Source organism: Suncus etruscus, chromosome 3, assembly GCF_024139225.1.
Source record: "Suncus etruscus isolate mSunEtr1 chromosome 3, mSunEtr1.pri.cur, whole genome shotgun sequence".
In the NCBI taxonomy this organism is placed as follows: Eukaryota; Metazoa; Chordata; class Mammalia; order Eulipotyphla; family Soricidae; genus Suncus; species Suncus etruscus.
Window position 1 is genome coordinate 18,559,907 of NC_064850.1, and position 23,829 is coordinate 18,583,735.

Here is a 23,829-nt window from a genome sequence, read left to right on the forward strand (position 1 = left end):
ACCATATGTGGTATCAGGGGTCAAACTTGGGCTGGCCAAATACAAGGCAAGTATCTTAACCCTTGTATGTTTTCCCTGATGCCCAGTATCCCCTTTTGAAATGAAATCTTGTTACCTTCCACACTGAGGTCTCTACCCATGGCTCCTGCTGTCCTCACTGCTGACCTCAGTCCTTCCCAGACCTTGGATCTTACCTAAAGATCTGCTGACCACTGAAATCTCACTGTGGAGATTCTGCGGCTTGAGCTGGTTCTGCACAGCCTTGGTCATCAGTTTTGACTCCAAGGGGGTTCCAATGTCAGAGACTCCCAAGGCCACAGGAAATCACAGTCTGACTCCAGACACCCTGGGAGACTGTGGGACATTGCGCCTCCAGCCCCACACTCTGCCCAGTAGCCTTCTCCCTGGCACTGTGGAGAAGCCAGGGCCTCCGGGCTGCCCGCTCTGACCACAGCTGGGCCTGGACCACAGCTCGAGGATGGATGGAATCTGGACAAGGGCTCAGGGGCCGGCTAAGCGCCCAGCTCCGAAATAGCAGTTGTGTTCGCATAAAAGCTTCTAATGAGAGAAAGATGCCGTTCTTGGCCCCTCGCTCGGCTCTGCAGACGCCGTCTGGCAGGCCAAGGAGCCTTACTGTTTGGCGGCCGGAGGGGAGGAAGGGGAGGTGTGAGTCAGACCCTGGCCCCAGCCCCTCTGCATAGACCGCCCTGCTAATTGCATTAGCAAATGCCACAATGCTGGGCCAGTTGGGGGTTGGGGCAGAGCAGCCCCAATTCTCTGTGGCTCCTCGAGGCATGAGGAAGAGCATCACTGGGCAAGGTTAAGGTGGGAGGTTGCCTCAGTTCCTGAATCAAAGCGGAAGACACACACACACCACACCACACACACACACACACACACACACACACACACACACACACACACACACACACACACACCATCTCTACCTGGTCTGGGAGGAGCCCTGGATTTAGAGATCTCAGTACCACAGGTGACCCTGGAGAAAGTGAAGTGATGGGGAGGTGTCCTCCTATTGACACAGCCCCCCATCAGGAACCCATGGAGGAACCCAGGATTCGGGAACCCATCCTCTATATTCCATGGGAAAAACAGTTCTCGGACCCAGAAGGCAGTTCTGGGGCTGACAAGGAGTCCTCTGCAAACTCACTCGCTCTATAACAAGTCCCCCAAAAGTCTTCAGGGAAGAGGCCTATTTGTACTCACAGCCCTCACCAAAATAAAGGTAGAAAGGCAGAGGGGAAAGCAGCCAGCAGCTAGCACACCTGCACCTAAATTCTGCTTTGTTTTGTTTTGGAGGGCCATATCTGGCAGTGCTCAGGAGTTACGTCTGACTCTGCACTCAGAAATAGCTCCCGGCAGGCAGGCTCGGGGGATCAATGCCAGGAATTGAAACTGGGTCCATCCTGGGTCATCCGCTGTTGCATTAAAGCCCTTTGGATAGGCTTGGATGGTGGTGGATGGTGATGGAAGCCTTTCTCTGCCGTCCTAGCACCACATGTCTCCAACCCCTCCAGCTGGTGGGTCTACCAGTTTCAGGAGAGCGGTGGGTAGAAAACTCACTCTCAGGCAGGCTTCTTTAGGAGATAACATCTTTATTTGCCCTGACCAACATGAGTGGCCTATCATAACCATTTACGCTGGATTCCTATTCAGCCCTGCATTGTACCTTGTCCCTCAGAGATCTCCTCCTGCTTCCTCCTCCATTCTGCATCCATGCAAATCCCCTTTTTTGCCCCTCAGGCCAAACCTTTTTGTTACCTACCAAAGACCCCACCCAGACATGAGCAGGGCTTTCTTGTAGGAGGAATGGGGGTTGGGGTTACAGTCCGCATGCAAGGCAAACACCCTACTGTTGTGCTATCTCTCTGGCCCCATGCACCTGACTGCAGGGCCTTGGACCAGTCTCTTTTCCTCCATGAACCTCAGTGCCCCCATCCCCACATGACCAGAACATAAATATTCTGCCTGGGGACAGTGAGCCAGGCACACACTGTCCTGGAACTTCTAAGTGCAAGAGACTGTCGTGAAGCAAGCAGACAAATGGGGACACCCGACACTGGGGATGCTGATGGCATGAAATAACAGACTGAGATCCAGAGTGACAGTCTGGCCAGTCATCAAGAGTGGGAACTCCCAGAGGAGGGGAGCTTGAGAGATGACAAGAAGACAGGGTAAGGTGGGGAGACAATTTGGGGGTGGCACATTCCAGAACCCAAGCTGGGACCAGGGTGCAGGGGCTGAGATATGAGGCTGGAGAGGCAGGTAGGTTCGGAGGCAATGTGCGGGGGAGGGCTGTGTGACGGGTGATGATATAATTCATGCAGAAAGGACTAGAATATGTGCAGGAATGCTCTAGCTCCAAAGTCTGAGCATTTTGCAGAGGAGGCGGAACTGATCCCTGTCCTAAGCTCCTCCTCCAGCCCATATTGCATGCCTGCTCTGGAGGCAAGAGAAGCACACAGTTTCCCAAAAGATGCAAAGTCCAACATGCAGGGTGTGGGTTGAACAAAAAGTCCCAAAGAGTGACAGATCCCTGAGGCCACCAGGAGTCTGGCTTGAGCAGTCAGGTAGCAGAGGGTGCCCTGAGCACAGCATGGGCAAAACCTAGGCAGCAGAGGCAGCTCAGGCAGAGAAAGTGACATCAAGAGCTCATTTGGGACAGGCTGGGAGGCCTCAAAAGCAGATGTGGAACAAACAGGCAGTGAGCCGAAATCTGGAGGTCGGCGGAGAGGCCTGGCTGAAGATCTCCCTGTCTGGGCGGTGTCCGCACCACTGATGTTTACATGTGTGGGAATGCATTAGATCACCCCAGAATGCATTAGATCTAGCGCTGCTAGAGAGGCGGGACAGGACCAGGATCCAGGTCTGGGGTACCCACAGTTGTTGGGCAGGGGAGAAGCAGTGAGAAGAACACAGGAGAGACCAGACATGAGACAGCTGGGAGTGGGGAAAGGGATTCAAGTGTTTAACTGGTCCTGGGCACAGAGAAGCAGATGCTTAAAACCACTAATGCTTGTCAAGGCCCAGGACCTGTGGGACTCAATAATGGGGAACAACTAATGCTCAGCTTGGCTCCTAGGGCCGCTCTGTGCAGGGAGCACTGGGAACATCTGGGGCAAGTTCCAAGACAATCCAACATTGCAGTTTTAGGTAAAAAAGAAGAAACCAGGAGCTGAGAGAAGCAAGAAAAAACAACCAGGTCACTAAGGACAATATGGTCCACATAGGTAGAGGGTGACAAGCTGAGTGTGGTGGAGCCAGAGAGATAGCACAGTGGTAGGGTGCTTGCCTTGCACATGGCCAGCTTGTGACAGACCCAGATTTAATCCCCAACATCCCTTATGGTCCCCTGAGCCTGCCAGGAGCAATTTCTGAGTGCAGGGCCAGGAGTAAACCCTGAGCACTGTCAGGTGTGGTTCAAAACCAAAACCACAACAAAAAAAGCCCACAGTGGCAGCTTCTAGCTCTGCAGGGATAGGGGCATCTAAATGCCAGTTTAGCAGCATCCCAGGGGCTCCTTCCTTCTCCCCAGGAAGGTAAAGATTCTTTCCTGAAGCTTCAGGTTTATCCCCCCTGCCCTCCTGCGCATTACCCTCTCTGCAACTCCCCACCTATCCTGTCTCTAAGTGTTTCTTCTTGGAGCTCAGAAGCCCCTGTGCTGCCCAGACCTGGCCCCATTCTTTTCCCAAATATATTTCTAGCACTCAACGTGAGGAAGGAATTTTTTTTTGTTTTGGGGGCCATACCCAGTGGTTCTTGGGACTACCCCTAGGTCACTCCCAGCTGTGCTCAGGAGAACATGTAGTACCAGAGATGGGACTGAAGTGGGCTACATGATGGGAGTGGAGTGGGATACATGATAGCAAGTTCCTTACCCCTTGTACTATCTCTCCAGCCCCCTTTCATGCATCTCTTCATTTAGAATGTCCTAGACGGAGGCCAGAGTAATAGCACAGAGGGTAGGGCACTTGTCTTGCATATAGCGGACCCAGGTTTGATCTCTCGCATATGAGTATGGTTCCCCAAGCACCACCAGGATAATTTCTAAATTCAGAGTCAGGCGTAACCCCTGAGCATCACTGGATATGGCCCACAAACAAACAAACAAACAAACAAAGTACCCACCATGGGCCGTAGAGATAGCATGGAAGTAGGGCATTTGCCTTGCATGCAGAAGAACAGTGCTTCGAGTCCCGGCATCCCATATGGTCCCCCGAGCCTGCCAGGAGCGATTTCTTAGTGTAAGAGCCAGAAGTGGCCCCTGAGTGCTGCTAGGTGTGACCCCCCCAAAAAAAAAATAAGTACCCACCAAAGTCAATGACAATAGAATCAAGAGGCCCAAACTATAATAATTTAAATACAAAATGGACCTGTTACACTGGTAAACTAGGTGGCTAAGAGTGGAAGTATGGGATGCATGCTGGGAACTCCAGTGGAGTTAACACGGTTGGTGAGAATGGCCCTAATTCACTGTCACTATATGCCTGAAATATAACTACGAAAAATTTGTAATTCATAATGGTCTCAATAAAAAATTGTGTTTAATGTACCCAGACTGTTCCCAAGGTCAAGTGGAGAAACCAAGGCTAAGAGAGACCTAGCAGCAAGGCATGAATGAATGTGAGGACATGGGCAGCAAAGATATGAACCAGGGGATCTGGTTCCAGAGCTGGGCTTGTATCTACTTGGTCAGAGACATCTCCTTTGGGTCAGTGACATTACATAATAGAGATGCAGGGGACCAGGACACAGCACAAGGAAGTACTTTGAGCAAACCAAGTCAGCCTGAGATGGAATGGCTGAGGTGTGAAAGCCCTTCACAATAGGACAAAGGGCTTCTGTTTTATGGTCTCAGAGAGAGCCAGAGCCCATGCCCCCTCCAGAACCTCTTGAGACACTGAGGGACTGTTCTGGAAGAGATGATTCTTCTGGGTTCTCGGTGGGGGGACCTCTCCGCACAGACATGGATGGGCCCTGTATGGCTCACTTTTTCCATACAGAACCCTGACCTGGTCCCAGTAAACACAAGCCTCTGTGCCCCAGGCTGGTAGCTGGAAGCCACCGTCATTGCCCTCAAGACCAGGGCCAGGAACACATGGTGCATGCAGAGATGCCAACCCTGGCACAAGACATTCGCTCCCCGTTCCCTCATGTGACTCAGATGCAAGATCTATGTTCCAGAAGAAAAGGAAGCTGAGTCACAGACCACTCAAGCATCTTGCCCATAGTCACATGGCCATTGCAGTAAAACCCCCTACATCTCAATCTTTGCAGCATCAAATGACAGTTTCCCCACAGTGAGACAGGGGCAGAGTCATGGCCACCTTCCAGTATGCTTATGGGATTACGTCCCAGGAGGGGTACCAGAGCCAACTGTAGTTCTCTCACTGGCCATTCTCAGAGTATGCCAGGCAGGGTCTTTCCCTGTGGTTATGATAAGCCTCAATGACTAGAAGAAGGTCAGTCACTTGCTTGAAGACAGAGCTGGATTCAAGCTTGTGACTCCAGGGATCCAATACCAGAATCTAAAGACCAGATCCTCTAACTTGAGTCTGACTGCTGTGGGCAGGAGGGGCACAAGCAGGCCCAGGACCCTCAGCTGTGGGAACTCCCTTCTGCCCCCTACTCCCAATGCCTGGCCCTGTGCATCCAGTCTGGGATCTAGAGAGTTCTGAGAATGTATCCATCTTCTTTCCCAGAGGCTCCGGGAATGTACCCCATCCCTCCCTATGAGTGCATGTTCGGGTAGTGAAGGGAATGAGCTTGTCTGTGAAGACAACACAGCTTGCCTAGGGCCAGTACTATGAACAGGAAGGACCCAGAACCCGGCCTGAGGTGGCTCCACAGTAGAGCACTGGCCTGGCATAAGAATTACGGAAATGGGGCTCGATCTGTGGCAAGTCAGAAACCAATATATCCCACAGGACCCCAATGTACCAAGCTTCTCCATCTTCCCCTCAGTATCCCCTTCAGCTGAGCCAGTCAGTCATTCCCCAGTCTACTGCCATCACAAACCCCTAAGTACACACACAGGGGTGGTGGTGCCAGGGCTGGGTTCCAGCAATGGTCAGCCACAGATGAAGTGGCCTCACAAGGTTCAGCGACTGGACAGGGAAGAGGCCACAGGAGAGGCCCTGGTGATGTGTTACAGCAGCCTAGAGCTGTGTGAGAGGAGACAAGGGGGTGTCTGGGGTGATCCACACTTGAGTAGCAGGGTGAACCCACAGATACGAGGCCAAAACCAGGGGCCAGACCGGGTCCCCACTCTTGGCAGTGAGGGGTGTGCTGCCCCAGCCCTCCTTGACAGCCCCTTTCTCCTGCTGGCAGAGAGGCACCCACATGTGTGAAACTGCAGGACCAAGTCATGAGCGTTCTCTGGCAGGGGTAACCGGGGCTTCTGCCAGGAGGGCAGCTGTGGGGAGAGGAGGGGAGAGGCAGACCAGGGGGCAGACTGACAAGCTGTGGAACCAGGCGTCCCATATTCTGCAAAGCTCCCTCTAAGCCCTGCTGTCCAGGGCCAACCTCACGGTCCACGTGGTTCTCGTTAAGCACATTAATAGCAAAACAGCAACAATCACAAAGCCCTGGGCCCGTGGGCACAGCAGCCAGCAGGCATTGGTGCCATGGGGGGAGGATCAGCCCAATGGCTCTTCCTTCTTCCAAGAGAGCAGCCAAGCTGAGTGTGGGGTCAAGGAGCCACGGGGATGCGTGGAGAAGGGCATAGTCCCCTCGGGGCAGAGGTGAGCTGGCATGGTGCCCACAAGTTGAGGACATATTCAGGTCTCACTACACAGACCCTCAGTTCCTAGGACTGAGACTCTAGTTTGTCACAGTGGCTGTGGGAACTCCGGAAGCAATGGAAAACAGACTCTGAAATTAAGGCTCCTGAGCCCCTCTCCTGCTTCATCTCCACTCTGCTTAAGTCATCTCCCTTTCTTCAACTCTTGAGCCTCCCACCACTGCTGCTCAGAATGGGGTTCCTGGACCTGTTGCATAAGCACCCCTGGAAGGCTCAGAATCTGCTCCTGAAGACCTCAAAGAACCAAAGCAATCGCACAGCAGATAGGGCTCTTACCTTGTACTTGGTCAACCCAGGTTCTAGCCTCCACATCCATCCCATATGGTCCCTTGAGCACCATCAAGGGAAATTACCTAAGCGCAGAGCCAGGAGTAACCCCTGACCATCACCATGTGTGGTTTTAACCTCTTTCCCCATAAAAAAAAAAAATATATATATATATATATATCCCAGAGGATTTGTGAGTACACGCAGTAATGAAGAGACTCCTCTCAGATTTTCCTGGTGGACCCCCGAATCTTTCCAGTGTGCCCAGCATGGCTCCAGTCATCTAAATTACTCCCTATTAGGACAAATAGCTTGTTCCAGGTCCCCCAGGCTCTCGATTTAAGTGGTGTCCCCGCTCTCATGGGCATAGTATCCTCAGCTGGAGAAGTGCCAAAGACAAGCATCCTTCCTCTGTCCATGTCCCAGGAGAAACCCTTTGCCTTTACACTCCTGAATTCTTAGAGGAAGCATAGCATGAGAGAGGAATCTCAGCACCCTCAAGGGCACCAGGAGAACCAAGATAAATGCCAGGGACTGCATAGGCAGGCTGGGCACCCTACTTCAGCAGGGCACTCACTGCACAGGCCTACCATGGGAAGACAAGGCAGGAAGGAACTCAGGGTCCAGCAGGTGGCAGATACAACTCTGGGAAGGACAGTGGACAGAGTTCCCAGGGACTGTTCCAAGATCTGGGGTGCTGGAGAGGCCCAGGAATGGCCTACATGTGACTCCTACATCTCTGTTACAGCTTATATGGGTCCCAAAGCTCAGATGGCCCAGTCACAGATGGTTGAAAGGGAACAAAGCCCCATCCCCATCCCAATGGCAGACTTGGGTTCTGGAGTCTCAATGTTTTAGGATGGGGGTCACTCACGTTTGATGCAGTGGTTGGTACTGTTGGCTGTTGTCCATCCTGGGCAGCACTGACCCCCACACACGTTTCTCCTGTAGGGCACAGACAAATCAGCTCAGAGGCGTCAAACCCAGGACCTGGCAGACATCCAGAAGTGCAGGGAAGGGGGTGGAGCAATAGGGAGCTTGCTTTGCATGAAGCAGACCCAGGTTCAATCTCTGGCATCCCAAATGGTCGGTTCCCTAGTACCACCAGGAGTGGTGATTCCTGAGCACAGAGCCAGGAGTAACCCTTGAGCATCACCAGGTGTGACACAAAAACAAAAACAAACAGAGGTGCAGGAGTTCCTTTGGATTTTAGTTGGGATATGACCAGGATCTCAGCAAGCTGTTCAGGGAACCCTCACTCTGCCTGTGGAACTGGGACTCTGCCCATGCTGGTGGGAACAGGGCTTCAAAGTCATGAAGATGACATGGACCAAGTTGAGAGAGGAGCCCACAGTGCCAAGACAAGACTTAAGTACATGCCACATGCCTCACCCTCAGATTGTCACCAAGGTCCAATGCTGATCTCCAGACAGAATGAGACGCACAGAACAGCCTTACCATCATCACCCAGTCACAGATGGCCCCTGAAAGATCTTCAAGCTGTGTCAGACCCAGACATCAAACCATCAGACTGTCACCATAGGGTCAGCAAAACTGGTCATGGCCCCAATTTTAAAGGGGTTAGGGATGTATATGTACCTCAAGGAACTGAACACAAGCTTCTCACTTAGGAGGTCCAGATTTGGTCCCCAGCACCATATCATCCCCCAAACACAGGTGGGACTGATCCCTGAACACATCTCCCCCCAAAAAAGCAAAATAGATTGATCCACTGGAAAGAATTAGGGCTCAAGAATCTCCATCTTCTATCTCTGGAAGTAGCTTCTCAGGAGAAGCTGCTGGGCGGATGAGCCAGGCATGTGTTTCAAGCAGTCTCTGAGCAGCCAATACAGCCTGGGTGACTGTGGCACTTACTAAAGAGGAGCCATCCAACATCCAGCTTCTCCTGAGTGCTGCCTGAGTTCACCCCCACCCCATCCCGAGACTGGCACAGAGGCACACATCCAGATGGGGCTTTCAGGGCTCCAGCAAGGCTGCTCCCATTTCTCCCACTCTTACTCACACCCAAAGCCATGGGCATCTAAGAACTCAAAGGAACTCTTCCCAGAGACTTCTGGGGTCTCCTGCCTCCAGGGAGCAGGCTGGGCTAGGTTTTGGATTTGTGGAACCAATCACTGTCATCAAAGGGTGTCTTCTGGGGCCCAGGAAAAGCCAACAGCAAGTGTTGGTTCAATCCCCAACACTACAAATGGTCCCCCCAATACTACCAGGAGTAATCCCTGAGCACAGGGACAGAAAACTCTGAGCAACAAGAGTTGTGGAACAAAAATCCAAGAAGAGGGCCTGAAGAGATAGCACAGCGGCGTTTGCCTTGCAAGCAGCCGATCCAGGACCAAAGGTGGTTGGTTCGAATCCCGGTGTCCCATATGGTCCCCCGTGCCTGCCAGGAGCTATTTCTGAGCAGACAGTCAGGAGTAACCCTTGAGCAACGCCAGGTGAGGCCCAAAAAACAAAAAACAAACAAACAACAACAACAACAAAAACAAAAACAAAAATCCAAGAAGAGGAATCAGAGCAGAAGTACAGCAGGTCGGGTGCTTAGTCTTGCATACAGCCAACTCGGGTCTGATCCCCAGTATCCTATAAGATCCCCTGAATGCAGAACATCCTCGCTAGTAAATACTGGTCCCTGTAACAGGTTCAGGGAGTGACCAGTGGGAGAGGAGTGACCAGTGGCTACAGAGCAGCTGACCTGACTGGCTAGGACTGAACACCAGGCAGTTCTGAATCTCTGCCTGTTCCCAGGTTCTGAATCTAGAATTTTTTTTTTTTTTTTTTGGAATTTTGAGCCACACCTGGTGACACTCAGGGGTTACTCCTGGATCTGCATTCAGAAATTGCTCCTGGCTTGGGAGACCATATAGGATGCAAACACCCTACTGCTGTGTTATTGCTCTGGCTTCTGAACCTAGAACTTCTTAACAAACTCCCAGATCTACCATCATCAAGACCATGGGTCACATCTAACTGACAGTCAGGGACAAGTGTTGGTCAGTTCTGCCCTTCATGAGAAGCCTCCAGCTATTCTGCACACACACACACACACACACACACACACACACACACACACACACACACACACACACACACACACACACACACACACACACCCTCATCTCCAGGACTATCCACAGTCAAGACTGAGCTCCTCCAAGGATGCGAGGTTGGCTGTTGCCCAGATGCACCATTTATGGTTACATTTGGAAGCCTTTGTTTAAGCTGCTCTCTCCTAGAAAGCCTTCCTTCCTGCTCTCCTTTGCCAACTGAAATCCTTCGCATACTCCGAGATTCCCAGATGCCACGTCACCTCCTTGGTGTAAAGTCACCCCAATATCTCCCCAGCCTCCCACTGACAGTCAGCTGCCATCATTTGATGCAGGCTGTCTCAGGAGGAGGAAGCTGTCTCCTCCTAGGGCATTTCGAGGGCCCTGACTCCTCTTTGCGCTTCTGGGATCTAACGCAGGGCCTGTCACAGTCCATATTTAATTCTTCTTTGCCAGGTATTTGCCAACAGGCAGAGAGCATGGAGGTGGGAAAGGAGGTCTGCTACTCCCATCACAACATTTAACAAGGCTGTTTCACATGCAGCGGAAGTGATTCCCTTTTTTGTGACCTTTCTAACCCTATGAAATCAGGGGAAATAATGTCTGAGGTTAGTTTTCCGGCCAGCATCTTCCTAGCATCTGCCAGGTCCCCAGTTCAATAGAACCCCTGTTCTATCCAATAGAACCTCTATTCAGTACGCCCCCCTATTTAACAGAACACACCACCCATCTGGCTTCCTGAGATGATAATGTCTGATTAGAATTTGAGAACATTTTGTTTTTATTGTTCTCTTCCTACACCTACCTTCTCTTTATGTCAAATGGTACTTTTTTTCTTTTTTTAAATCGATTTTACTTATTTACTCTTTTTTTTTTAATTGGGGCAATGTGTGATTGTGCACAGAATTTATTCCTGGCTCTGCACTCAGGGATCACTCCTGGAAGGCTCGGAGGACCATATAGGTGCCAGGGATCAAAACCATGTTGGTTATACATAAGGCAAGTGCCCCACCTTCTGTATTATCTCTCTGGCCCCAACTGGTACTATTTTTAACTCTGATACAAAGTTTTCTTGAAAAAGAAATGCATAAAAATGGTAATATGCCACAGTTAAAGTAGAAATAAATTTGAGTTAATTATATGAATATGATTAAATATCAAAAATCTATTGAGAGAAAATAATTGGGGTTTTACTTTTAGTTTTTTGGGTTTATTGGGGCAGTCGGGCCACACCCAGTGACACTCAGGGATTACTCCTGGCTATGCTCTCAGAAATCACTCCTGGTTTGGGGACCATATGGTATTCTGGGGAATTGAACTGCAATCCATCCTAGATTAGTGTGTACAAGGCAAACACCCTACTGCTTGCGCCATCGCTCTGGCCCCTTATTTTAGTTTTTAGGACACATCTGGCAATGGTGCTCAGAGCTCGCTCCTGGCTATATGCTCAGGGCTTGGGTGACCATATGAGTTACTGGGGGTCAAATCTAAGTCAGCCACATGAAAGGTAATGCCTCTATACTATCACTTTGGACCCAAGGCTTTAATCTAGAGAGAAACACGATGGAATAAAGCCATATGGTATTACATATCTAAGAATAAGATATGCTACAGGAGCCAGAAAAAATAACATTGGGTATGGTGTTTGCCTAACACATGACCAATCCTGGTCTGTCCCCAGCCTCCAATATGGTCCCCCTAATCCCACCAGGTAGTAAGTAAACTCAGGGTGATGATTAATTCTGAAAAGAGGAAGGCAAATTTATAGAAAAATTTCAACAAAAAGGTCAGAAGCGAGTCAGGGAGCTAGCTCAAGTGGTAGAACACATGGTCTTTGGCTCACTTTCTGACATGGCCTTCCTACCCACAGCATTGTCAGAGAGTGACCTGGTAACCTCCAATATTACCATAAAACCCACACTACAAAACTTAGCAACAGAGGGAGTGTCCCATATTTTTAAAAAACCAGTAGAAAAATATGCTGAAATGTTCAGTTTTAATAAGCTAGTTTATGAGATATATTAATAACATATTTTTATGTGAACATAATTTGATAATATAAAATACTTTAAGAAAATAAAACTCAAGGTCAAAGAGATAGTCTGACCCAGGCTCAATTCCTCAATTCCCTGACATGCTATATAGTCCCCCAAGCTGCACCAGGAGTGAATCCTGAGCACAGAATCAGGAGCAATCTCTGAGCACAGCTGGTGTGGCCAAAAATAAGATCAATCACAAAATTTTATTTCTTTAATTCCATATATGTATTTAAGAAAATTATAAAACAAGAGGGAAAATATGAAAGTTGGGGCCAGAGCTATAGCACAGCAGGTAGGGCATTTGCCTTGTATGTGGCCAACCCGAGTTCGATCTGGCATTCATATTGTCCCACAAACCTGCCAGGAGTGATTTCTGAGTGCAGAGCCAGAAGCAACCCTGAGAGCCACCAATGTGGCTCAAACACCAAAATAATAATAATAATAATAATAATAATAATAATAATAATAATAATAATAATAATAATAATAGTAAGAAGAAGAAGAAGGAGAAGGAGAAGGAGGAGAAAAAGGAGGAGGAGAAGAAGAGGAAGAGGAAGAAGAAGAAAGAGGAGAAGAAGAAGAAGAAGAAGAAAAAGAAGAAATTTTAAAAGTCCCCATAGACTGCCAGTTTCTAGCACTAGCCTGATACATGTTTAAAAATCCCCATTATTTTTATTAGATCCCAAATTCACTGCAAATTCCCAATGGCTTTGCATCTAGACCAACACAGTATCCCCAGGTCCAGCTTTGTGCCTGGCTTGTAGGAGGCCTGCTGCAAATACTTGTTGAAAGAATATAATTCCTATTGTTGAGGTTCCAAGTTCTACCAGCAGGTGGCACTTGATCCCTGGGCCTGAGCAGCCCACATGACTCCAGGCGTCTGCCTTGCCATGTGCCCTGCGCCTTGATGACCCTGAGTAGAGGAAACTAGGGGACAGGAAGAACTTCTACTCTGTCCAGCTCCAGATAAATTGAACTGACTGGCTGGAACCAGTGACGGGGGAATCTGGAGGGAGTGCCAAGCCTCGTTTGGAACAGGATGTGCACCTGTGTTTGGCATGTTCCTATGGGCAGCACACGGGCCATGTCTGCATACACCCTGTGCCCATCTGCTGGGCACATCTGTAACTTTCTGTGCCAACGACAAGTTTTTCTCATTACCACTTCATCTCACAACTTCTACAAGCACATATTCTCCCACGTCTCTACTACCAAGTGGGGGATAGACTGGGAGGCACCATGGAAAGGAAGCTCCTCCATGTATAAGTCCCCATGATGGGTCTCAGTCTGTGCCCCCAGACCACGGCTTCCTAGAGTGCCATACAGTCAGGCCCAGGCCAAGTCAACAGTGACAGTCTCTTGACCCTGGACATCTCTGTGCCCCTGCACTGGCTCCTGTCACCTCCCCTCTGCTTCCCTGCCCTCTACTCAGGAAACTTCATAGCTTCTAGCCCATGGGTGGCCTCCTCTGAGCTGGTCCACTATATTGGGAAGCTTCCAGTGCTAGAAAGCAAGTTCACCACCTCATTTATCCTGATCAATTTTAAGTTATTGAGCTGTTCTGACACAAGCATCTGCACAAGGTCCCTGTGCAACTACTCAAACCCATCCCCAAGGCTCTTAGGAAGCAAGGATCCTAGACTCATTAGGAAAGGGGCAAATGAATGGGCTAGAGAGATAGTACAATGGGTAAGGCACTTGCCTGGTCATCCTGGGTTCTATCTTCAGCACCCCACATGGTCCCGCAGAATGGTCTCTGAGTAAAGTTAGGAGTAAGCCCTAAGCACCACCCAGGAATGAATACAAAACCAAAAGAAGAAAGAAAGAAAGAAAGAAAGAAAGAAAGAAAGAAAGAAAGAAAGAAAGAAAGAAAGAAAGAAAGAAAGAAAGAAAGAAAGAAAGAAAGAAAGAAAGAAAGAAAGAAAGAAAGAAAGAAAGAAAGAAAGAAAGAAAGAAAGAAAGAAAGAGGCAGGGTGGAAAGGCCAAGCAGGTCCTCAGGAATAAAAAGGGGAATGCAAGTGCTCTCGTGTTTGGCATCCAACCAAACGCACCCACCCTAAGTCAGACACTGCCCAGTCACTGGGTGGCATAGGATTCCCAAGCACCCCATTTCAGAGTCCCCTGTCATACCCTGGCAAACACCTGACGGCCCTCTACCAGGATCATCCAGATGAACACTGGCGAGCCCCCGACCCTCTCCCATACAGCCATTTCCCCAGAGCAGGCAAATAAAAGGGGGGGGGAGGGGGACTTAGACCTGCAACTTGCACACTAGGTGTCAGAGACACAATCCCTCCAAACCCGTACCTCCACCTCTGTGCCTGCCCAGTCCTCGGAGATAGGCTTCTTGCCCAACGTACCCCACTGAGCCCATGCCAACCCGTCCGTCCAGCCAGCCCTGTCTGCCTCCTAGCTAGCTCCCCAGTTCACCTGAATCCTCCACATTCCCTGCAACCCCGAATTCCCTACAAAGCTCCACCCCATCCGCGGTGCCAGGTGCGCCCCGGCCTGGCCCGCCTGGTCCCCAGCCCTAGGCTCGGCTCCTTGCGCCCAGCTCTGCTCTATCCGAGGGCGCGCAGAGGGCGACCAGGGGACCTGGTGGGGACCTCCGGGGAAGGGGTTGACCCATGGAGGCAGCGATTCTTTCTTTCTGAGTCTTTGAGGGCGCGTGGGATCCTGAATCCGGATTTAGGCATCTCGGAGCAGGGCGCAGACAGAACCAGGCACCCTGGCTAGCCTGGCGCGCGCTCCGGACCCCTCTCTAAGCCCCCGAAGTGCCACCCCGGTGCTCACCCCGAAAGCCGCCCTCGAGGCGGGCGTAGGGGCGCGGCTCCAGACCTCGGCTGGGTCCCCAGACGCTGGAGGACCGGGGCGGCACGGATCCGAGGTGCGGGCTGCTGCCGTGACCCCGAAGCGCTGCTGCGTCGTGACCAGGTCTGCGCAGGTGGCTGTCCTCGCCTCGGCGGCGGCGATTGCGCACGGGCCGGCCTCCGGCTCTCCACCTCGGGGGGCCTCCTGGGGCTCCCCCAGTCCGTCGAGGGTCTCAAGCCCGACACAGACGCGTCCTGCTCCCGAAACAGGCTGTACACCTTGGGGCGCCGCAGCCGCGTCCCATCCCGGCCGGTCGGTTCGTAGCTGAGCCCCGGGTCCCTCTGAGCATGGCCCAAGCCCGCAAAGAGCACCAGGAGGAGCGGCAGGCAGCTGCCCCCGAGGGTCCGACAGGGGAGCCCCGAAACGCGGACGGGGGGCTGCAACTTCATGGTACACGGCCAGGCGAGTTGCAGGGGCGCACAGGGGAACAGTCCCAGGGCGCGCGGTGGGCGCGCTCCTGACCTCTCCTAACCCCCCCTCAAATCTGGGGAGCAGCGAGTCAGACTCGTGGGGCTCCCCCCGAGCACCGTCCAGCCGGTGGGACACCCCGGCCAAGCCCCGCAGCCCAGCCCCCCACAAAGTCTCCAGCTGTGCGCGCTCTCCAAGCGCAACTTTGCCCGGGTCTCCCCGACTACTGGAGCCTTCAGCGGGATAAGCGGAGGCTTTTATTTGGGGGACCTCCTCCAGGTCTTTTTTTTTCTTCTCCTTCTTCTTCTTCACGTCCCTTTTATCCACACCATGCCCCCTCCTCGGAGGGACAGCTCAGCCCCCCTCATTACGGCAGAGGGAGAGAGGAATTCCAGCAACACCCACTTTGGCACCGGGAAGCGAGCGATCGAGAGAGCGGGCGGCGAGGGGGTTTAACCCATGCAAAGCTGGGGGGCAGTGCAGGGCTGACCCGAGGGCTGGGTGAGGCCAGGACTTTGGCCGGGAAGGTGCGTCTTGCTTGGTCCTGTCCCGAGCCAGCTCCAAAGGTCCAGATATTTCTCTTCTCCCCCTTATCTCTAGGACGCACTCCGGCTTGGATGCCCAAGGCTGCAGCCTCGAGGTGCTAAAGAAGGCAGAGAAGCTATCCAGACACGACCAAGACACCCAAGTACCCCAGATTGGCGCCCATACCTGTCACTTCCCACCCCGACCACTGAGGGTGCCCTCCCAGGTGGGGCAAATTGCAGGGCTCTGGTGGTGGTGTGTGACTGCCACGGTCGGAGAAGGGCGCACTGGAAGGTCGGCTAAGGGGCGCGCGCCCTCTGCTGATGGCTTTGGCTGTGGCGGCCTGGGCCATCCTGCTGCAGGCAGAGACCTGCCTCCCCTGCTCCATGATTTAATCCCTTTCCTGTTGTATCAGGATTCCTAGGCCCCAGGGCAGGAGGCGGTGGTGGATCCCTATTTCAGAGTCATGAATTTGGGTGTCCTGCAGTAAGAGCGTTCAGAATGTATTCCAATGGACTCCGGTTCAGAGGTCCAGATTCCCAGCTGGGACCCTCATTTTCTGTTGATTTTTTTTGTTTGTATGTTTGGTTTGGTTTGGGGGTCACACCCGGTGGTGCTCAGGGGTTACTCCTGACTCTGAGCTCAGAAATTGCTCCTGGGAGGCACAGGGGACCATATGGGATGCAGGGATTCGAACCACCATTCATCCTGGATCTGATGCATGCAAGGCAAACACCCTACCGCTGTGCTATCTCTCCAGCCCCGGGCCCCTCATTTTCTACATGGAAATACCCACATCAGAATTGGCTACACCTTAGGCCTGCTCCGTGCGTGTCTGCGTGTGAGCACGCGTTTGCACGAGGCAACATCAGCTCACATCTTCCTGGTTGGGCATTGAGGCAGCAGGGGTGTAACTGTGCCAGTTACTACCCTCTGAGTACCTCCAACAACCAATCGGTCATTTCCTCGTAGAAAACTGGTGGCCTAAACACTTTGCATTTCTGCAGTGCAGTATCTGAGAGGCGTGAGTGACAAGCAGGTAGGGGATGCCAGCGTATGCATCCCCGCACTCCCCACTACTGGGACAGCCCAGAAGTGATGTCTCCCAAAGGGTTTTAGGTGCTGGAACGATAGCATAGAGGGTAGGGCATTTGCCTTACACATGACCGATCCAGATTCTATCCCTAGCATCCCAGATGGTCCCCAAGCACCACCCCTGAGCACCACCAAGTGTGACCCCAAAACAAAACAAACAACAGTACAACTACAACAAATAAAGGGTTTCAGGCCTAGTTCTGGGTTTCAATTCCGAGGTAGTCAACGAGAATTCTGCCTCTGTGATCAAGGACTCACTCCTGGCGGAGTGTTGAGACAGGACTGGAACCTGGGCCTTCTACTTGCAAAGCCAGAACTCTGTTCATTGAAGTTTCTTTTTTTTGGGGGGGGGGCACACCCGGTGATGCTCAGGGGTTACTCCTGGCTTGGGAGATCATATGGGACATCAGGGTATCGAACCGCAGTCCATCCTAGGCTAGCACGAGCAAGGCTAGCTAAGGAAAGGCATCTGCCTTTCCACTTGCACCATGGCTCTGGCCCCATTGAGCTTTCTGACAGAGTTTTGATTTTTGTTCGGGTTTGGGGCCACACCCAAGTGTGTGCAGGGATCACTCCAGGTGGGACTCAGAGAACCATCTGAGGGTGGAGAATCAGAGTTTTTTTTTGCCTATTTGTGGGATTCACTCCTTCTCCCGGCTTGCTCACATATCACCAACCTTGTCTGGAACTCCCACTCCCAGCCTATCAGTTTCTAATGCTTGTACCCCATTATCTTCACTGCTCTAAGGACTAGTGGGAATGATCTCAGATGTTTGGTAACTAATTGCCTGACTGCTCTGTCACGATGCCCTAAGCTTCAGGCCTTCTTGGTGAATTTCCTTTCCCTTCCCTGATGCAGCACCCTCAGCTTTCCTTCCCCCATGACTCACAAAAATAGTCTCATTCTGTGATGAGCAATTTTCAGGCCCCAAAAGGCCTGGTCCGATCCAATAAAAGCCTCATCCACTGCATCAATCTCCCCAGCCGGAGACTTGAAGAGAGATGTGTGGCCGTGGCCTGTCTCTGACCCTCCCTCTTTGCACCAGCTCTGAGGCTCAGGGGACAGGCAGGTGCTAAATAAAAGTGGTCAATGCCTCTCTCTGTGTGGTGGGCTGGCTGGCAGGGGGCCCAGAGCAGCCACTTTCACGGGCACCTATGTGGGTTCTCGGATGTTCCCTGCAGGGTTTTTCTCACCCCACCCTGCCCTCCCAAAGCTCTGCCTGAACACTCCCTTGCAGACCCCCAGGGCCCCTGGCTCTCAGGAGACTTTTCTGTTTGTGCCCCCCACCCTCCCACCCTCCCATTGATGCTGAGCTGGCTGTGCTCCCCTGGAGCTGGAGAAGCCTGTTCCTCCAGCTCGTGTTCAGATTCCCCGCAGGCCTCTTCATTCGTTCCAACCTCCATTCCCAAAACAAACTGTGCTCTCCCCAGAACTTTCTAGGTGGGCTTTGGTACATTGGCATGCTTGCAGCTCCCAACTACTCAGCCAGCATTAGCAAGGGGAGAGTTATGGGGAAGTCAGGCCAGTCTTTCCTGGGAGGCCCCAAATCTCTGTAATCAATTCTCTTGGAGCCCCTCCTGCACTTGGCTTACATTGGGGAGTCCCCAGCCCCATCTACTCCACAACTGTTCTCCACCCCAGTTCTCTCCTCTGGGCCATGAGGGATGAGCTCTGCTGATACTTCTCCTTACTTTGCCTTTTTGTCTATACTTCTTTTCTTTTTGGTGGGGGAGATCACACCTGGTGGTGCTCAGGTGTTACTCCTGGTTCTGCGCTCAGAAATCGCCCCCGGCAGGCATGGGGGGGGCATATAAAATGCCAGGATTCAAACCACCAGCTATTCTGGATTGCCTGCATGCAAGGCAAATGTCCTACCACTGTGCTATCTCTCTGGCCTCATGTCTATACTTCTCTCCTGGCTGTCTGCTCAGAAATAGCTCCTGGCAGGCATGGGGGACCATATGGGACACCAGGATTCGAACTAACCACCTTTGGTCCTGGATTGGCTGCTTGCAAGGCAAACGCCGCTGTGCTATCTCTCCGGGCCCACAAGGCTGATTCTTACTGTCCTCTGAGCTGCAGCTTCAGCAGAAATCCAAAGTCTACAGGGGACATCCTATTCCACAACCTACAGAATCATTTTTGTCCCACTTCCCTGCCATGGGAATCAGGCAGCAGGGATAAAACTATCTCTACAGAAGAAATAAAACTATTTCTGCTGCCCCCATTTCTGCTTCTCAATCCCAATAGAGTGTGCAGGGGTGGGGCGATTACCTGGGGGTTAACTGAATACTGACAGAAGCATCGCTTATTATTATTTTGGGTCAGACCTGCGATGCTCAGGGGTTACTCCTGGATCTGTGCTCAGAAATCACCCCTGGCAGGCTCGGGAGACCATATGGGATGCCGGGATTCAAACCACCGTCCATCCTGTGTTGGCTGCATGCAAGGCAAACACCTTACCTCTGTGCTATTGCTCCGGCCCCTGATTGACTGGTTTTTGTTGGGGGTTACACCTAATAGTGCTTCGGGCTTATACCTGGCTCTTCTCTCAAGGATCACTCCTGGTAGTGCTCAAGATCAGTCCTAGGCATTGCCAGGGATTGGACCTGGGTTGGCTGCATGCAAGACAGGCAGGCACCCTCCCTACTGTACTATCTCTCTGGCATTGGATCTCTTTTTAGAGGGAGAAACCGAATCTCTGGGTATAGTTATAGTCCAAGTTCAGGTGCTGGCTGCCTGTGGAGGTCTCCTTGGAGCCCACGACTTACCCTTTGGGCTAAGAGCCCTCTCAGTTTCCAGAGAGCTCACCCCACCCTGCCACTGCTCCCTCAAATTCTGGGTTCCCTTGCTCCTCCTAGTGCTACCTGTCCGGTCCCTCCAGGAACTCTCCTTTCCTTCCCTCAAAACTCACCTCAGATCCCCAGGAGCCTCCCAAGGCCAGAAACCTTGGCGTCATCTTCGTCCCTGAGCTATTTTTTCCTCCTGAGTGTCCAAATCATTAATACGGCTCCGTCTGCACTGCTGGAAGCCGGCCGCCCATTCAGCCTCTCAGGGCTGTGCTTCAGCCAAAACCTGCCTGCAGGCACGCTTCCCTTCCCCCCCCTTCCCTCCCACTACTGGGTGAGTACAAGTGGTCCTTGGAAATCCACACCCTGTTCTCGGGGGGCCCACAGCTAATCTCCCCCACGACTGGCATCTCTTACCCGGCGCCTTCCTCCTCTTCCCACCTCCCACTTAAGCTGTCCCGCCACCAGGCCGCTCCCCAGAGCTGTCCGGGCCTGTGGATCAGCCCTTCAGAATCTCCAGTCCTCTGAACACTTGAGGGGGGCTGGAGGTTTGTTTTCCTTTTCTTTACCCACCCCTCCTTTTTTTTTTATTTTTAAGCTGCCAAAACTGAGGGTGCCTCCTCTGGTCTCAGCCCTGGGCTCTGCATACTGCAGAAATTGGCTCTTTGAATCAAATAAAGGCAATGTTATGCTTTCTACATGAATATGGGAAGAAACTGAGGCTAGGGCTGGCTCCCAGCTAGCCAAAGATCAGTGGTCTGATGAGCAGCAGATGCAGGAAGCAGCCTTTGGTTGGTCCCTACCTGCACATCCCAGACCCTCTCCATTTCTCCTTGGGATGTTCCACTTCTCCCTGGCTCCCACACTGGAACCTGGAATCCTCCACCTCTGCCACTCTCTACATCCTAACCCCTGACCCCACACAATCACCTCTATTGCCCTCCTGCTGCTGCTGGTGGTCCCCTCCACAACTTCCTGGGGATCTGGTTTACCAGAACTTTCTCTCCCAATTTCCTCTCCTGCTGAGTGAAAGGGGGGACCTTTTCCAGAAAGGCCCTTGATCACCCTGTATCACTTCCTAACCTGGCTCCATTTCCTCCCTTTCAAGGCTCAGATGCCAACTCACTCATTGGGATTGTCTCTGGAGAGTCCTGCATAAGTCTCAAGGGACTGGTTTACAGCGGGAAATGGTCTGTCGGGGCATGTGGCCCCTGAGGATGGAGAGCCTGCTGGATACCCCTGGCAGACTAATTGCTTTCCCATGTCTGCTGGAATAAAGCTGGCGGCCAGAGAACCATCAGAACCTGAACTAATTCAGTAAATAAAAACCCCAAATGAGGACCTCACTCCTGTTCCCTATGCTGAGTTCCAGAGTCCAGGCAGAATTCTGGACATTTTTCTTTCTTGGAGGGGACTGGCCTCCTCCACCCCTACATTCCTCTCCCCTGCTCAAGACTAAGTTGACTTTCCCTGACTAATAATCTATGGGCTCCAGAGCTGAAGGATGGAAATGAACTGGATGGGCTCCGATGTCCTTCTTCAGATGCTGGCTGGCTTCCTTCATACCCACAGGCGGGGGTACCCCTCACTTGACTGCACTGTCTTCTACAGCTGCTCTGGGCTCCCCCTTTCCTATTTGGAAAGGAAGAGGGGGGTCACCAGAGAGATGGTACAACAGGTAAGGAACACACCCTTGGCCAACCAGGGTTCTATCCTGGTATCCTATATGGTTCCCTGAACTCTGCCAGGAGTGATCCCTGAGTTGATTGTAAGCCCAGAGCATTACAAACAAAACAAAAAAAAAGATATCCTCTGTTTGCCACCCCTGCTTCATTCAAGAGGAATTTGATACTCAGTCCCTCTCCCTAGGGATGGGGGCAGCAGTGAAAGTATCCCCATTTGTTGGCTCTCATGGCTTGAGTGCCTGAGCTGCAGCAGGCTAAGTGCAGGGGGTTATTTTCCCATTTGATTTTCTGAAGAAAATACTCTTCTTCCTCATGCTACCGATGAGGAAACCAAGCTTTGGAGAGGTATAGTGACTTCCCTGCAACCAGCTAATCCGTGGCTCACTCCTAAAGTGTCTGGCTCCCAGATGTGCCTCTGGCTTCAGGACTCTGGGAACCGGAAGTAGTCATCAACACAGCTGTTGGTGATGTGGTGGGGGAAATCGCTGTCGGAGCCTCCTCCCTGCCTCTCCTCACACACAAGGCAACATCCCACCCTTCTACTTACAGGCCTATTTACAGCTTAGGTTTAAAGCAGACAAAGGCCATCACAGTGTGTTTCAGTGCATCGGAGTCCCTCTCCACAAAGAGAACCAAGAAAGCTCAGCACACCCCACATCCAGTCATTCCACTGCTGAGAGAGGGAACACCGGTTTGGGGGTTGAAAACTCTGGGAAGCCCTCAGGTGGGAGAATAAGCTAAGTCCCCACCCTAGAATAAGCTAAGTCCCCACTAGATGCACCCACACCCCACAGTACCTGCCATTTCCATAGCCCAATTTCACAACTGATCTCTGCAGAGGTACCAAGCCCAACAAAAATATCAGGTACACCAATTTGGAGGCTGAAAACTCTGAAGGCCTTCTCAGAGTGGGGACAAGCAACCTCCCCATACTTCTGGAAGTCCCAGCAGCCACACCCACATCTCACAACCACTGTCCTGTAAATTCATTGATTTACAGTTTTACAGATCCTGGAGTTCCTGGGGGACTGCTGCATAGGACACCTTCAAATTCCTCAATTCTGACAATCTAGTAGGAGCACACTAGATTTTTTTTTCTTTTTAGGCCACACGGGCGGTTCTAAGGGGTTACTCCTCGCTCTGAGCTCAGAAAGCACTTCTGGCAGGCTTGGGGACCACATGGGATTCCAGGGATCAAACCCGGATCTGTCTTAGGTTGGCAGCGTACAAGGCAAATGCCCTACCACTGTGCTATCACTCTGACTCTCAGCACACCAGATTAGATTGAAAAAAGAGCATGAAGAAGAAGCCACCTGAGCTCAACAAATAGAAACAACCCAGAATGCCCATCTATAACAAACAGCTTAGTGACCCCCTCAGACAGTGACTTCATGATCCCATTGTGAGATGTAACAATTTCCACAATTTTTTCCTTTGCTGAAGTAGTTTTTTTTATAATTCCATTAGCTGTTTAGTTATAACAAGCAATATAAAATAAATTATTTTGTGCCTGCTCAGGGGCAGGATTGGTAGGTGGGAAACTGGTGACAATGGTGGAAGGAATGTTACACTGGTGGTGAGATTGGTGTTGGAACATTGGAGTCCAGAGACAACTGTATTATAAATAACTTAAAAAACCATGGTGTTTGATTTATGTGGCTGATTTCTAGTTGATCCCTAGCACCCCATATGGTCTCCTGAGCCTGCCAGGTGTAATCCTTGACCAGAGTAAGTAAGCAGAGCCAGGAGTAAGCCCTGAGCACTCTTGCTATAATCCAAAAGCAAACTAATAAGAACAACAAAAGACTCTAAATGTAGAAGATTTCTTAGACTCAAAATCCTTTCTATTTGATACACTCTGAATGACTCTTTACACAGAAAGCCCCCAAGCCTGGGCAGTATCACTCACATCCCAATTTAGAGTGTAGGATTCCTTTTACTTTATAGTGTCATTCTTCCCTTCCCCTCTTCTCTTCTCACCTCCCCTCCCTTCCCTTCTATTTCCTTGTCTTCTCTTCTTCTTCTTCTTCTTCTTCTTCTTCTTCTTCTTCTTCTTCTTCTTCTTCTTCTTCCATATTCTATTTTCTCTCCCTTTTAAAATTCCTTTATTTTGGGGCAAGAGTGATAGTACAGCAGGTAGCTTGCATTGCATACAGACTGCCAGGTTTGATTCTCAACATTCAATACCCCATAGGGTCCCCCAAGCCCACCAGGAGCGATTTTATTTGTTTTGTTTTGGCCACACCCAGCAGTGCTCAGGAGTT

At 51.4% G+C, this 23,829-nt stretch overlaps 1 protein-coding gene across 1 annotated transcript in view; it reads right to left on the reverse strand.

Annotated features, from left to right (window-relative positions):
- LTBP2 (latent transforming growth factor beta binding protein 2) overlaps positions 1–15,562 on the reverse strand; it is an 83,888-nt gene extending 68,326 nt beyond the window's left edge. The window contains exons 1-2 of the mRNA XM_049770533.1: positions 14,985–15,562; positions 7,962–8,032 (exon numbers count right to left, since the gene is read on the reverse strand). Coding sequence (XP_049626490.1) covers positions 7,962–8,032; positions 14,985–15,451 — 538 coding nt within the window. The 5' untranslated portion in view covers positions 15,452–15,562. The remainder of the gene's footprint in view (positions 1–7,961; positions 8,033–14,984) is intronic.
- Between the last annotated feature and the right edge of the window lie 8,267 nt (positions 15,563–23,829).